This window comes from Pantherophis guttatus, chromosome 1 (genome assembly GCF_059756535.1).
Source record: "Pantherophis guttatus breed Tessera chromosome 1, ASM5975653v1, whole genome shotgun sequence".
Taxonomy (NCBI): domain Eukaryota; kingdom Metazoa; phylum Chordata; class Lepidosauria; order Squamata; family Colubridae; genus Pantherophis; species Pantherophis guttatus.
Window position 1 is genome coordinate 222,277,763 of NC_142063.1, and position 14,031 is coordinate 222,291,793.

Sequence of the window (14,031 nt, forward strand, 5' to 3'; positions counted from 1 at the left end):
TCTTACACTATTTTTACAGCATCCCACACATTTAGAATGTTTCATTTATATTCTCCCTTCAACAAAATACTGTGAGATTCAAGCAATTCCTAATAGACAGTATGTCATCTTCAATGCATTTTTTTACATGCCATGTATTGAAAGCTAAATGACCTTTCCTTAAATGAGAATTGGATTTCATTAGCAAATGTTTGTACAATTATGCGATCTCCAGTATTACAAATCATTAGCCACACAGCTTTCTCTATACAACATGTAACAATGATTCCTGGATTTGGTAGTAGGCATGTTGTATATTTTTGGCAAAATGCATTTTTTAACAGGGAAAGCCAATTCTGTGGTGGTCCTTCCTCCCTGTTTCACATAAAGAGTTACTGGGGGCTGCAATCTTTCTCTTTGAAGTATCAGTTAGTTATTTGATTAACTTTTACACACCAGGGGTGAAATGCTACCAGTTCAGACCGGTTTGGCTGAACCGGTAGCAGCAGTGGCACATGGTTCAGAGAACCGGTAGCGGTGGCAGTGCATTTTGACCAGGAAGTAACATGTTTTTTACCCTCTGTGCATGCGCAGAGGGTCCAAGTGTCCACGTGATGTGTGCGAGCAAAGCACACACACACACACAGCACACACTTCCAAACCAGTAGGGAAGGTAAGTAGATTTCACCCCTGATACTCACACATAATATACACACCTGTTCAATAGTGGCATATTTCACTGTAAGTGACCACAACTTGTGATTTTATTGCCAGCTTCTCTATTGACCCTGCTTGTCAGAAGCTGACTAAAGCATACAATGTTGATCACATGACTGCAGGGACATTGCAATAGTCGTAAGTGTGAGGATTGGTCTAAGAGTATTTTTTCAGTTCCATTGTAACTTTGAACAATCGCTTTAACAGGCAGTCTGATAAGCAAGGACTGTCTGTACTGCATTAGTGTGCAGAATATATACAACTAAACATATTGACTTTTTAATCAAATAGATAATGGTTGTCGTTTTTCTCAAGTAAATTGAATGAGCGAATTCAATAACAATAAAGGACTGAATGAAATGGCTTGAATGAAATTTGAGAGACCATCAAAACTCAAACAAACGAGAATAAAAACCCATATGTTAATAGTAGTACTAAGCCCATATTTTGATATGCTTTAAAGTTATCTCAATTGCTGCTTCTTGCACAGTTATCAGATCTTACAATCTACATAGATATTTCCTATTTAGTGGTTTGAAATGTCTTTAATGCCTTTGTGCTATGCCTTCCATATACAATTTCTGGGCTGTTTCTAAAGTGTTGCTTAAATTCAAGACAGATTTCAGTGTCCATAAAACTGCTCTTTTTATTTATATTAGTCCCCTGCATAGTTGCAATATTTAAAAGGATTTAAGCCTGCTTCATATTTAGTCATCGAAAGGTGCTGTACAAATAAAAAATAAAATATTACCAAGAAAAATGGCAAGATTTGACGTATTTGTTTAAAAATGGAAAAAGAAAGCCCATGCTGCATAGCATTCTCAGGGGAAAGCCTTGGCAAACTGAGACAATTAAATGTGCAGCAATTAAATATAAAGGTGGTATATGGATATTTTATTTATATTTACATTCTGCTTCTCAAGGAGGCAAGCAGCCCTGCCAGGCTGTACAGGCTTTTGGAAGAAGCCTCACCTGACCTCCTCCCTTTCTCTTCAGTGGTCTCTTCCAGTGAAGTGCAAGTGCTAGAAATGCCCCCTCTGTACAATGGAGGGAGTCCAGTTCCTCGACTCTCCCTACCCCAAGTCATTCTGTTATTCTTTTCTTGCTGCCTCCCATGACAGTCTCTTTTTCTCTATCCTACAGGTTGCCCTGTACCCTCCCTTGTTTTCTCGTCCACCATCCTTCACTTATTTCAGTTTTCCCATGCCTCTTCACTGGTCTTCTTCTCTTGATCTGTTGCTTGCCTACTGTCCATTATACCTTTTGCTTTCTCTTCATTTACACTACCAAGTTGTCCTGCCGAGATAGAGTTCAGAATAAAGAGGAATGTGTTCTTTATTGTATTTGTTGTCCCATCGGCTTTAATTCTACATTCAGTCAGAGCCCAGTCTACCTGATAATTCACACCTTCTGACCTCATTTATTTCTGTTTGATTGAGAAGAAACAAATCAAAGACTATTTCTAGTTTGTTTGTTTATGTAATCATAAAACTTACTTGCTATGGCTAAGTAGACTGATGCAGTTTATGAGACAGATTGTGTTTGTAGCACCTGGTCTCTGTCTTCACATCATGACTTGTACAGGCCTTCTTTAGTTTTTTGTCAGTCTTTTAATTTAATGGAAGTTTCTCTCTTTTGTCTCAATATTTTGTTTTTGGTTTAATAAAAAAAAAAGGCCAAGAAAAGAGAATTCAGTGCAAATAATAATTGTATGGAACTGCAAAAAAAAAAAAAAAAAAGAATCCCGATCCCATAATTCAAGCATTTTAGAAATCTGCAATAAATTTATCTCAATACATTCTATCATGAAAACTGTGTTGTAGTAATTCAATATAAGTCCTCTCAATTCCTTTTAAATATAGCTTGGCATAAGGATTTGGATTGCATTTTTGAATTGGCAGTTTGTTCCCTTGGATTGTTGCAGAATATTATATTATTTACAACATTATAATATTCCAACATATAATCTGTCGGATACATTTTCTAGACAATTCCCTGATCTTTGGAGTAGCTTTGTGGGAATACAGGTGGTTGCAGGTCAGTAGAAACTGACCAAAAATCTTACAATCATGTGTCCCCAGAGTAGCTTTTATCTCATGCTTTGTATACAAGCTCTAATGTCTAATTGGAAGCACTAGCCCTCATATAAGTAGGTATTTGGAGTTATATGTTGCCTTCAGAGAACATTTATATCCTTCAGGTCTCAACTGATGAGCCTAACATTCTAGTGTTGAGAGCAACTGAATTGTTTCTTCATTTCTATATAGCAATTAAAACTAGTATTTTTGATTTTGCAAGTTTACTGCTTGTGTTATAATTTCCAAAGAGTAGCCCTTCTGCTAATTGCCATAGCCAGCAAAAATAAAATAGTACTTTGAAGGAAATTGGTTTCAGAAATAATGTATTTTAAAAAAATATCCCAGCTTGAAGCCCATGAAAACATATCAGAAGCTGCTAAGCTCCTGTTTCAAATGGTTCAAAACTATTCGTAATAGCATGACAAAGTTCCACATGAGCTAATGAGAAATATCTCTATGTACATTGGTTTCTGCTAAGGATAGATATCTGTTTTCAAATATGAAGGAGGCTAGAGAAATTTGGAGCAACTTGCTCGCATTAAGTGTATCTGTCCTTCTTTTTGGGTTGTGTCTTGAATTTAGTCCATCAACTATTTGAACAGGCTAAGAAAAGAATCATTAGAATCATTTGGTTTACTTCAGAATATAAACACCACATCCAGATCTAGCAGGAGACAAATAATGCTTTGAATAAAGCTGCTTGTTCATTGTTGTAAGACAGAGGCTGATGTATTGAAATATGTCCAAAGAATTACTGCCCAAAGAATTAAGTTTGAAAATTAGATAAATCTTCATTCATGCCTATCATGCAATCTTTAGTTATAAGCTACTTATACATACGGTAAATAGCAGGGTTAGCATATCATGTTTCATTAATATGAAATGCATAGGTAAATATATCTGATCATCTCACTCTTAAGAGAGTGCTTAATATTTGCTATTGGTTTTGTATTGGCTAATCTATATCTTCAAAAGATTCTTTTGATGTTTTATTTTATTAGCCAAAGAGGAAAACATATTGCTATCAAGGAAAGACTTATTAATATCATGAGAACTAAATTTTACCATAGATAATAGTAGAAAAGAATCAAATGGGGCCTCCCTACATCCATCTTTATTTAGACTCCACGGTTGCTTCAGCATTCAGATACACCCATTCCAATCCACTCCTGGCTAATATCTTCCATTCCCAGTGTTTCCCTCATCTCATAATTTCATCAGGTAATGATACGTTTGAATAAAATAAGTCAGACTGGGTTGCTTTCAGTTTCAGCATAGAGCTCCACACAAAAAAATCTACAGTTTCTGTTAAGCATTACAGTAACAGCTCTAATAACTATCATATGTATGATACATATTAATTACAATATTAAAGGATTTGAAAGGCTCAGGTTTTTTTCCTTTGCTTGATTTACATCAATTTACAAACCACAGGAAAAAAATAAGCATATTCCAAAATAACTTTTGGTAATGGGCCAGTGTTTTAAATAAAAAATAAATATTCTGTCTATACCTTTTCTTTAAAAAAAACCACCACCACATACTGTACACTTTATTTAACATTTCTGTCTATTCCATTAAATTAAATTTAACAAATCCTACTGCACGGCAAAATGTTTATTAATAGTACCGTTTCATTTACTTCTGACTCTACTGATTACTATTGCTCTTTAATACCAATGAGGCAGAGAGATCCGTTCATTCATTCACCACTCCAGTCCTAATGGGCTCTGAGCAATTTTACAGATATTAAAATAACTATAAAATATATTAGTTAAATCACCAAAGCTAAAATAGCTTTATTTTATATAATTTTTATATTTTTACATAAATTTATAGCAAATTTATAGATACCTTTGGAAAAAGCTAGAATTTCCTTAGCCTCTAAAAGACAATTAGAAATATTTAGAATAATAATAGAAATACTTTTCTAGGCAAGTAGGCAGAATCCATGGAGTTGCTGGCATAGCACATATGCTTTTAGAGTGCCAGAAGAATGGCCTTTTTGCTGCAACAGACAAACATAGCTATCCGTCTGGAATTCTGATAAAATCATTTTGTGATTTATTAGAAGAGAAACACATCGTTCCTGGTTATTTATTCATATTTTTGAAAAGGAAAAGGGACATTTAAATCTTCTCATCTTGTAGAAAAAAAAGTATGCCATTCTGAACCCAGATTAATGTGAGGTAGACCAATGATTCCTTAAGCACAGTAATGCCTGTTTTGATTTGCAGTGCCTTTCCAGGTTATTGCCTACTTCCTAGCTCCTTTATTATGAAAGCTAAGATTTAAAATGCAACGAAGTGTGGATGAGGTATGTCTTCTACCTCTATGCTGAATTCCTCTCAACTTGTTACTTAATACTTTTTTTTTTTAAATTTGATTTATATGCCGCCCTTCTCCGAAGACTCAGGGCGGCTTACAATGTGCTCAGCAATAGCCTTCATCCTTTTGTATATTTATACAAAGTCAGCTTATTGTCGCCACAAACTGGGTCCTCAATTTACCTACCTTAGAAAGGATGGAAGGCTGAGTCAACCTTGAGCCTGGGGAGATTCGAACTTGCAGTAATTGCAGACAGCTGAATGTTAATAAAAGGCTATTAGTCTGCTGCGCCACCAGGCCCCTATTATACTTGCCTATTACCTGTCCTTGGCAAAATATTTTCTGATAGTATGTGTAATAAGGATGCTAAGGTTCGATGTCTTCTGACACCTGTTCTAGGAGTAGAGACTTCTATACTCCAAAGTCACATAACTCTCCTGATTTAAGAGTAGTCATTGATAAAGTATGGACCGAGTTTATTTCTACCATCTATCCAGTAAAATAATATGGCAGAGCTTCCAAATGGCCATTCATGACCACTGAATCAATGGGCCCAATAAGATAGTATTTGTTTAACTGTTCTACTGGCAGGAAAGAATGACCAAGACAAACATTTGCTGCTCTCAGGAGAAAACCCTTTCACTCTTGTCTCTGCCTTCTAAAGAAATGAAGCCAACATAGTATCTCTAGTAATCAGGACAGCAACAAGTGCTTTGATTGTAGAAAAAGCTTCAATCATACAGATACAGTACCTGTCTTCCAGTCAAAAAAGCCAGGCACATAAGAGAAGGGCTAAAAAAAACCACTAGTGAGTCAGCTCATGGCTGTCTCATTCATGGGCATCATTTACTGTATTTATTTGCTTGTTAAATTTATTTGCTGCCTATCTTGCCATTGGGCTACTCTAGTTTACAATAATAAAAAGGAAGAAAAATGAAAAGAGTGTGAACAAGACAGAAATAAAATAATAGAACAATAAAATAAACAATGACAAAGAAACACAGTAAGAATAATATATCAATATGATAACCCAAAAAAATGGATGAGTGGAGAGCAGAGCTTAAAGGGGGCGGGGAGGTGGAGTCTGCCATCAAGCTAGCAATCTTTTTATATCATCCAATTTTCATATGGCTGTCTGTCAGGAATTGTGGCACAAACAAAAATAAGTAGACCATAAGTCCAAAGCTAAGTTTCTATCGAAACCCTTCCTGGGAGGAGGGGGTCTAACTATTGAGTGAGGTACCAGATCCAGTGCTAATAGAGAACCACAACAAGAAGGTCTTGCTTATGGCATATAAGAAAGATGAGTTCAAGAGCACAAAGTAGCCTTTGACCTCCTTTTGGAGCTGAAACGGGATACCTTTCCCTTTGGTTTGGGGGTCAGATGCTATAGATATCACTGGGCCAAACCAGCCTTCAAGACTAGCACTCCCAAACTAAGTAGAGGGAGAAAAAGACAAGGGAGGCAGTCGTTGGCATGGCATTACAACTATTCAAGTAGATGGCTGGAAAGCACATTCCTCATACAGACAGGTAATTTAGATTTGCATGTGTCTCGAATTTCCAAAAGAAAGCAGAGGACAGTTTTTCTCCCCTCACCATTCTCTAAGAATTAAACATCAAAGAATTAAGCAATCATTCATTAATCATAGACTATATACTTACTAGGCAGCTTTTCTCAGGCATGTTCTCCATTTTTTAGTCATTCCCACAAAGAACTGGAACTAGAAAGCAATTCTGAATATCCAGCATATTATCAAACAGAGAACTTTCATGAGACTAAGAGCAAGAGTAGACCAATTTTGTAGCAGTGGTAGACCATGTCGGAAACATACCTACATATTTCTATAATTTTTTGCAGTATCATTTATAATAGCAATCAATTTCAGTTCAGACCCCTTCACATTGTTCTGATATTAATCTCTAGAGTGTTTACCAAAGTGATTGCTACATTCATAAATGATCTGAGGATCATGATGTGCACATCTGTGCATGTCTTGATGATCTATCAAATCCAGCACCTAGAGAGTTGCCTTAAAAATCACAGCTTTATACTGAATACTTCATAGACATGTCCTAATAAACACACAAAAGAAAAAACTGATTTTTTCCAGAACATGCAGAAAAAATTCAGAAGGTAATAAAACTGACCTTCTGTTCATTTGTGTTCAACAGTTATAAAACTAGCATGCTTGTAGAAAATGATAGCTTTCATAGATTAAATTCATGGGGATGCATCTATTCCCAAAGCTGACAGTGTGTCTTGCTGCTTTCCTAGATTCAAATTGCCACCAAAGCATATCTCCTGTCTTCCCATTAGTGGTTGAGTCCAGTTAATCGGTTTATGTCAGGGGACCAACCAGATGTGGGCCATTATCAGTTCCAGCCTTTGATCTGAGGAGCTCACTTAGGGAATTATTTCAGAACAGGTGGTCAAATCACCTTTTTCCATCAACTGGTTGGTGCTCAGAACAGAATGCTGCATCTGGATTGCTCGAGAGCCAAGATGTTACTGTACAGTGGCAAGCAATTTGGCTTGAAACCTTGGCAGAAATCTCCCAACAATAGTTGCAGGATACATAAAGGGATCCACAAGTATCATAGTCAACTAGTAAGCCAACAGAATTTGTTTTGGGGACAGTGGAAACTATATCCAGATGTATTCCTGCAGATTGCAGAGAAGTAAAGAACACCAGTGATTAACTTGTTTGTAGACACACAGCACAGGCAAATGCATTTCCTCCAGTTCTGACATCAGTCAAAATGACATGCAAGGATCAGTAGGTGAGGAATTAATTCATCCTTGTCATCATAATATTGACCTCTGGTTTTTGAATGAAGTCAGCAAGGCAGACACCTGCAAATTTGTCAACAAACCCCATCTGCCTTTTAAATAGCAACCAACATAATTCAATTTAATTCTCATCTCTAAATATCCAACCATGTCAAAGTTGTATCAGATGACCGAATAGAACTTCCAAGGATATTGGAAGGAAATGCACCAAGCACAAAACACCAGACTTTCTATTCTCTTCGATGATACTGTGGCCTTCATTTAGATATGTCCAAATAAGTTGGATAAGTTGTTTTAGTTGTATTATGTATTTTCTAAGCAGTAACAGTGAAAATAACACACAAATCTTGCAGCTGAAGGGGAGGTTACCTAAAGGACAGGAAGGAAATTCTACTTTGGCCCTACCTTCTGTCCTGGCAGGTTCATTGTCTAGTGACCCAAAGGCCACTTTGCAGTAAATCCAACTACCATTTAACTGAAAACACTTCTAAATCAGTACAATATTTTAGGATTCGGGAGTCCACAAGAAAAGAAAATGTATGCTATGAAACTATTGACAGACATCTAGGCAATATTGCCAATTAACCCTAGCAAGAATATTGCATGTACGGCTCCATACAGTTTCATCCCAACAATATGACTGAGGCAACAAGCTAGCAGTTGTTCAGCCTGTTGATTACCCAGAATGCTAATGTTGGTAATCAAATTAAATGCAACATGCCTGTTATTCTTCATATACAAACTATGAGTTAAAGTTAAAGCAGGTCTCGCGGTCTCCATCGCATGCATTTCCTTAGATGTTGTTTCTCTGTGAGAAAGATCTTTAGAACATTCTTGCAAATACTTTAGTGCAATTGGCAGAATAATCATGAATAAAAACTGGTATAGCTCACAAGTTGCTAGGATTACTGCCAGGGCGACTGTGTTTATTATGGTGATAAAGTGAACTTTAAAAACAACTAGAATCTACTACAACTCAGCAGAATTCTGTGAATTCTCTAACATAAATGTTCTGAGGCTGAGCTGAATCTATGCTTAAATGCTAGCTAAACAGATATCATACCTGCTGCTAGTCCTATCTACCAATATTCATACATTCAGCATAGACATTTGCAGTGCAGAAAACTAGCTAGGTATTTGAAGTACCTGTGTGAAAACCTGTGGATGATCCAGAACCCTGCATGATTAAGTGGCTGGTTCACTGATTATACAGACATCAGAGATAAGGCAAGTTAGCATGTGTGAAATCAGCAGTGGAAATAAACGGTATGAAAAGTTTCCATATACTTCGCTACTATTTCAGACTAATGAGTGGGTTAAATATCTGACTAACATATGCAGTTAACCAATTAAACCATTTATTCAATAAATAAAATGCTAGCCAGTTCAATCAAGATAGGTACAGAATAGACTCTGTAGATTTCATCTATGTGAGAGATCTTCAAATGTTGTTCTGCCTCCCTGTAACTATAGAAGAATAAAATATAAAATGGTTCTTATGCAGGTTCATTGCTTCTGCATCATCAGCAGGCAGGCAGGCTCTTATGCCTGGGCATAATCTTGGTTTTTTTCATGATTCTTGGAAGTATAACTATTTCCATTGATGACCTCAAAATCCTACCATGGAACACTTTTGCTACAAAGTCATTGGAGCTATTTACTCTCCTATCTAATAGGTTAAACTGTTTCTGCAAAATTGGATCTGGTACCTGCTTGCAGTGTGATAGAATATTTATTAAATATAAAAGATTCCTTAGCTTTCTATTTCTAGTACCTAATATAGCTTCCCCAGAGGGGAGGATGGTAGAGGACAGGAAGGCCTAGAGGAACATTGTCCATGGGGTCGCGATGGGTCGGACACAACTTTGTGACTGACAACAACAATATAGCTTGCAACTGAGTTCAGAAATGGAATTATATTATCTGGTTAACTGTTTTAGAAATTCATTAATCAGTTGTTGTTATTTAGCCTACACCAGAGATTCTCAAACTTTGCAGTACCACGGCCCCTAAAATGAACAATGAATTTTGAGTGACTACCCCTCCTCTTTAAATAAAACTGATGATTTAATTAGGGTTAGGATTGGGAAACAAGTAAATACAGTATACCATTTAATTTTAATTTTAAAATTAAATTTTAACCTAGATACAATTAAATATAAAATGTTAATTAATATTCTTTGGCAAAATTGGTAAGGCTAATTGGAAATTTCAGGATTTGTGCTTAAAAAGAAACAGTATGGTACAGAGGATTAGAAGCCCCATATATTTTATCTTTCTCCCAAAATGAGATTTGCTGAATTTGTTGAAATATATTGCTGTATATTGTGAGCTAGTTTTCAGTTTTAATAAGGTATCAGAAATATTAGTACTTTTTGGCAAGAGGTTACACACATTTATACTAATAATAGTAATCTCATTTTAACTGTAAGAACATGAGTGCCCAATTGTAGTTTTCCAGGAACTTGTGAAATGTTAATTTTCTGTTAGTATCCAGGATGTAGCTTTGACATTGTTCAGCTTTCTATTGTAATGCAAGCATAGTGAATTCAGTCTCTTCCATTCAGACAGTTCACTGTCCATTCAGAAACATAACACTTCCTTTTGATGATTGATTCAAGATGGGAAATGCAATACTGCTTGATGATGCAGGCAACATTAGCAGCAAAACTATTATAGATAATTGATGTTAGAGAGAATTCAATGTAGACAGTAGTAAAAAGTGCTTGTTCTCCCAACACAAAACTAATATTTATAAAAGCAGGAACAAATCTACATTAATCAGATTTTCCAGAATAGAAGTGTTGATTTTAAATGTATGTACTAGAGATCAGAAGGTTGCAAAAGGCTAAGTTAAACAAATTATAAGCTAAAAAAAATGTGAGAACCGAAGGTCAGAAATGGAAAGGTGGCTCTCCAAATGTAGGACTGTAGTTCTCATGGCTTTGCTAAGTTTACTGGCCATAAATAATTTCAGAGAGATTTACAAGCAAAAAGTAAAGATAATGGAAGCTAAATCCAAATAGTTTTAATCCAGTTTTTTTGTTCAACTGACAAATGCACTGTGAGAATGTTGAATGTAACCCAGAATTTCCTTGGTTTTTTTTTTTTTAAGGTTTATGTTGTTAGACCACATATTTTTTTGAAATTAACATTAGCATTTAAAAATGAAGCATAAAAATAATGTAAATTAACCAGCTTTCTTAAACAAACAATGCTGATCTCTGCCATTTCTATTGAATGCCTACAGTTTATGGTAGAATCAAAATGCTCAGTTGGTTAGGAATATATCTCATTCATTTCAATGGGATTCCTCCTGAGTAAACATATATAGAATGAGACTATTAAATAAATACCCCACAACATTTTAATGCTTAATTACTACACAACATTAAATATCAGTGTTGCCATTCAGTTATATTTTCAAATCACACAGTAGTCAGCTGATTTGACATGAAGAATCCAGTTCCTGTATGCATGTTGACTATAGCTGCTATCAATTGCCATTCACAGTGCAAGAACAGTTCAAACAGACACCGTTAGAGTAGACATTAAATTAAATGATGTGCGATACTTTTACAGTATTTTATGGTGTGGCTACAGATTTCTATATAACATATAAAGAAACATACTGTAATAAAACATCAAATTAGCATTCTTATTAAACTTTCTGTGGAATGAGTGTCACCTACCTAACTGGGGTCTAGTTTTGGAAAAAATCTGACTTTTTTTTTTAAATTAAAGCACATGGGATATCATGTGACCACACATTTTTATTTAGGTTGACATCAGTGCCTACCTGGAAGTAAAACTCACTGTATAACATAGACATCTTCAGTATTAGTCATGTAATTCTTAGGTTTCTTTTGTGCAGGAACCTTACATTTATTTTATTATGCATACTTCACATTTCCCTGCATTAAACCAGATGAGTTACTGGCATAAAAATATAGTCTGAGAAAACATAATTTCTCACTATGCAATGTTATTTTGCCAAGAAGGATATAGTCCAATGTTCATCCCTTGAAAATGTGCCTTCTTTTGCTCTAGACTTAAGTTACTTGTCAATCATAGACAATAATTAAAACGTTGCTGTCAGATTATGTAGTTCATAGATTTGTTATTCCACAACATGGTCAATGATATTCATATTTTTGGGATTATGACCCAAATGCTTTTGAACCTCAGATAGGGAAGTTACATGTCTTGCTTTTTAGCCATATATACCCAGTTGCTTTTCCTTCCGTACAACTGGTGCACAGGTAGAAGTACTGTGCTTTCAGTTCTTATCGTTTGCAGAGTGGGAATTGCTTGCTGATTTTTCCCTGCATGAGATAGCTTTTAATAGGTTTTCCATTTGTAACCTGCATATAATCCAAATCTAATTTAACTGAGACTAAATTCTGATGGAATTTTAATATCCGAAAATGCGATGCCAGATATAACTCAGGAGCATGGAGGTATGCAGACACCCACATGTGCAGCACGGCTCATATCAGAGCTTTTTTCCAAAAGCAAAATATAACATTTTGAAATATATTATTCGATGAATGACTCTGAGCAGGAAATAAGCTTCCTCACTCTGCATTCTTTTTTCTTATATCTGTGACAACATGCAATGTTATTAACTGTTGGCAAAGTTGCTCACTAAGAATATCCGAATACTTTGCCCTGAAATATAACCTACTCAAAAGAAAAACACATTAGTGCTATTCAACATGAGCTTCTATACAGGGCAAAGGTAAAGATACTCTTTGTTACCTTCATTAGCCACTGAGTGTTGTTTTCCAGCATATTTTCCAGCAGCTGAAGCCTCTGTATGGAATCATCATACTCTAGCGGGGCATCTCTTTGCACAGCATTAGAGACATACGAGGTAGTCGAGGAAGACCGGCAATTGTCCATCTCAGGCAGAAGGAAAGTATAGCTGCACAATCCATGCTGGACTTGGTATTGCTTCTTGCCTAGAGTCTCGAGGCTTCTCCGAAAGGAATTGTAGCCTGCTATTAGAGCAAGATTGCAGCTCAAGAGAAAACAAAGAGGCACTTTCATCTTCTCCTTGGTAAAAAAAAAAAAAAAATCAGCCAGCTGAACTTTGTCAAAGATTCAGATGGATCCTGAGATTCTCTTTGAACAGTCAATCAGCACCCCGGTGACATGTGCAAAGACAGACGAAGGACTTTCTTCCTGCGTCCCCTGAGCGTGGCTGAAGGCAAACTGTCACAGGCAGATATTTTTTCTCAGCTGCTGCTTGATCTGTGCTTCATTTTCAGGTGTTGTAGTTTTCATTTTTTCTTCACGCAGAGGTATAGATTACAGAGATACTGTAGATACACCAGCAGTCCACTGTTCTCGTCTTCAGAAGTGCTCCTCAGACAGCTCAGGAGGCATGTGCAACTAAAAACACTCCTCTCTCTGCGGGTCTCTGTTATCTTTCTGGTGAGGACTGCTTTGCAAGGCAGCATGACGGTTCAGAGCATGCTGTTTTATTCCTGTCCTGAGTGGCAGGAAATCTGTCTAGAGGGAACAGGGGATCAGCTGTGAGGGCAGTGTAAACTTCCTCAGTCAAGGGTCTGCGACATCTTTCATAGATCCTGAGACGTAATGCATCCCTTCTCTTAATGTAGGGTGTGTTTTACAGCAAGAAGGCAACCAGACTTTTCAATACTTTAGAAGCAGTCACATAACATTCCTTTCTATCTTGTTGGGAAGATGGGGGGGGAAATCCCCTTGAGTTTCATCCTGTCGACATTGTGGGATTTCCTTAACATTTTGTGTAAATGGAATCTTTCTTTCTGACAAAAGCAGACTTCCCTTTAGCTGTGGAAGAGAATTCAATGAATATTTGACCTAACATATTAAGAAACCATTTACTGCTTTTAAGAGGTCAGTATATAGAATGCTGAGAGTTAATTTTAGGAGAAAGAAACCATATGCTGAAGATGCACTTTTAAAACTTCCCTTGTTTCCTCCAATTTCCCCCCCTCCCCATCTCTTATAAAGGCAACTCATGAAGGCCTATTTATGTAGAGACCCTACACTTCAAATATTTATTTATTTATTCATTCAATCAATCAATCAATTTCTTCAGCCATTCATCTCAGTCAAAGACTCTGGGCAGCTGACAGTTCAAAA

The 14,031-nt window shown here is 36.3% G+C and overlaps 2 protein-coding genes across 6 annotated transcripts in view; one reads left to right on the forward strand and one right to left on the reverse strand.

Moving 5' to 3' along the window:
• ANGPT2 (angiopoietin 2) overlaps positions 1-13,886 on the reverse strand; it is a 46,326-nt gene extending 32,440 nt beyond the window's left edge. Inside the window, exon 1 of the mRNA XM_034436748.3 lies at positions 12,658-13,886. Coding sequence (XP_034292639.1) covers positions 12,658-12,948 — 291 coding nt within the window. The 5' untranslated portion in view covers positions 12,949-13,886. The remainder of the gene's footprint in view (positions 1-12,657) is intronic.
• Positions 1-14,031, forward strand: part of MCPH1 (microcephalin 1) — a 109,109-nt gene that overhangs the window by 63,594 nt on the left and 31,484 nt on the right. The gene's annotated exons all lie outside the window — the stretch shown is intronic.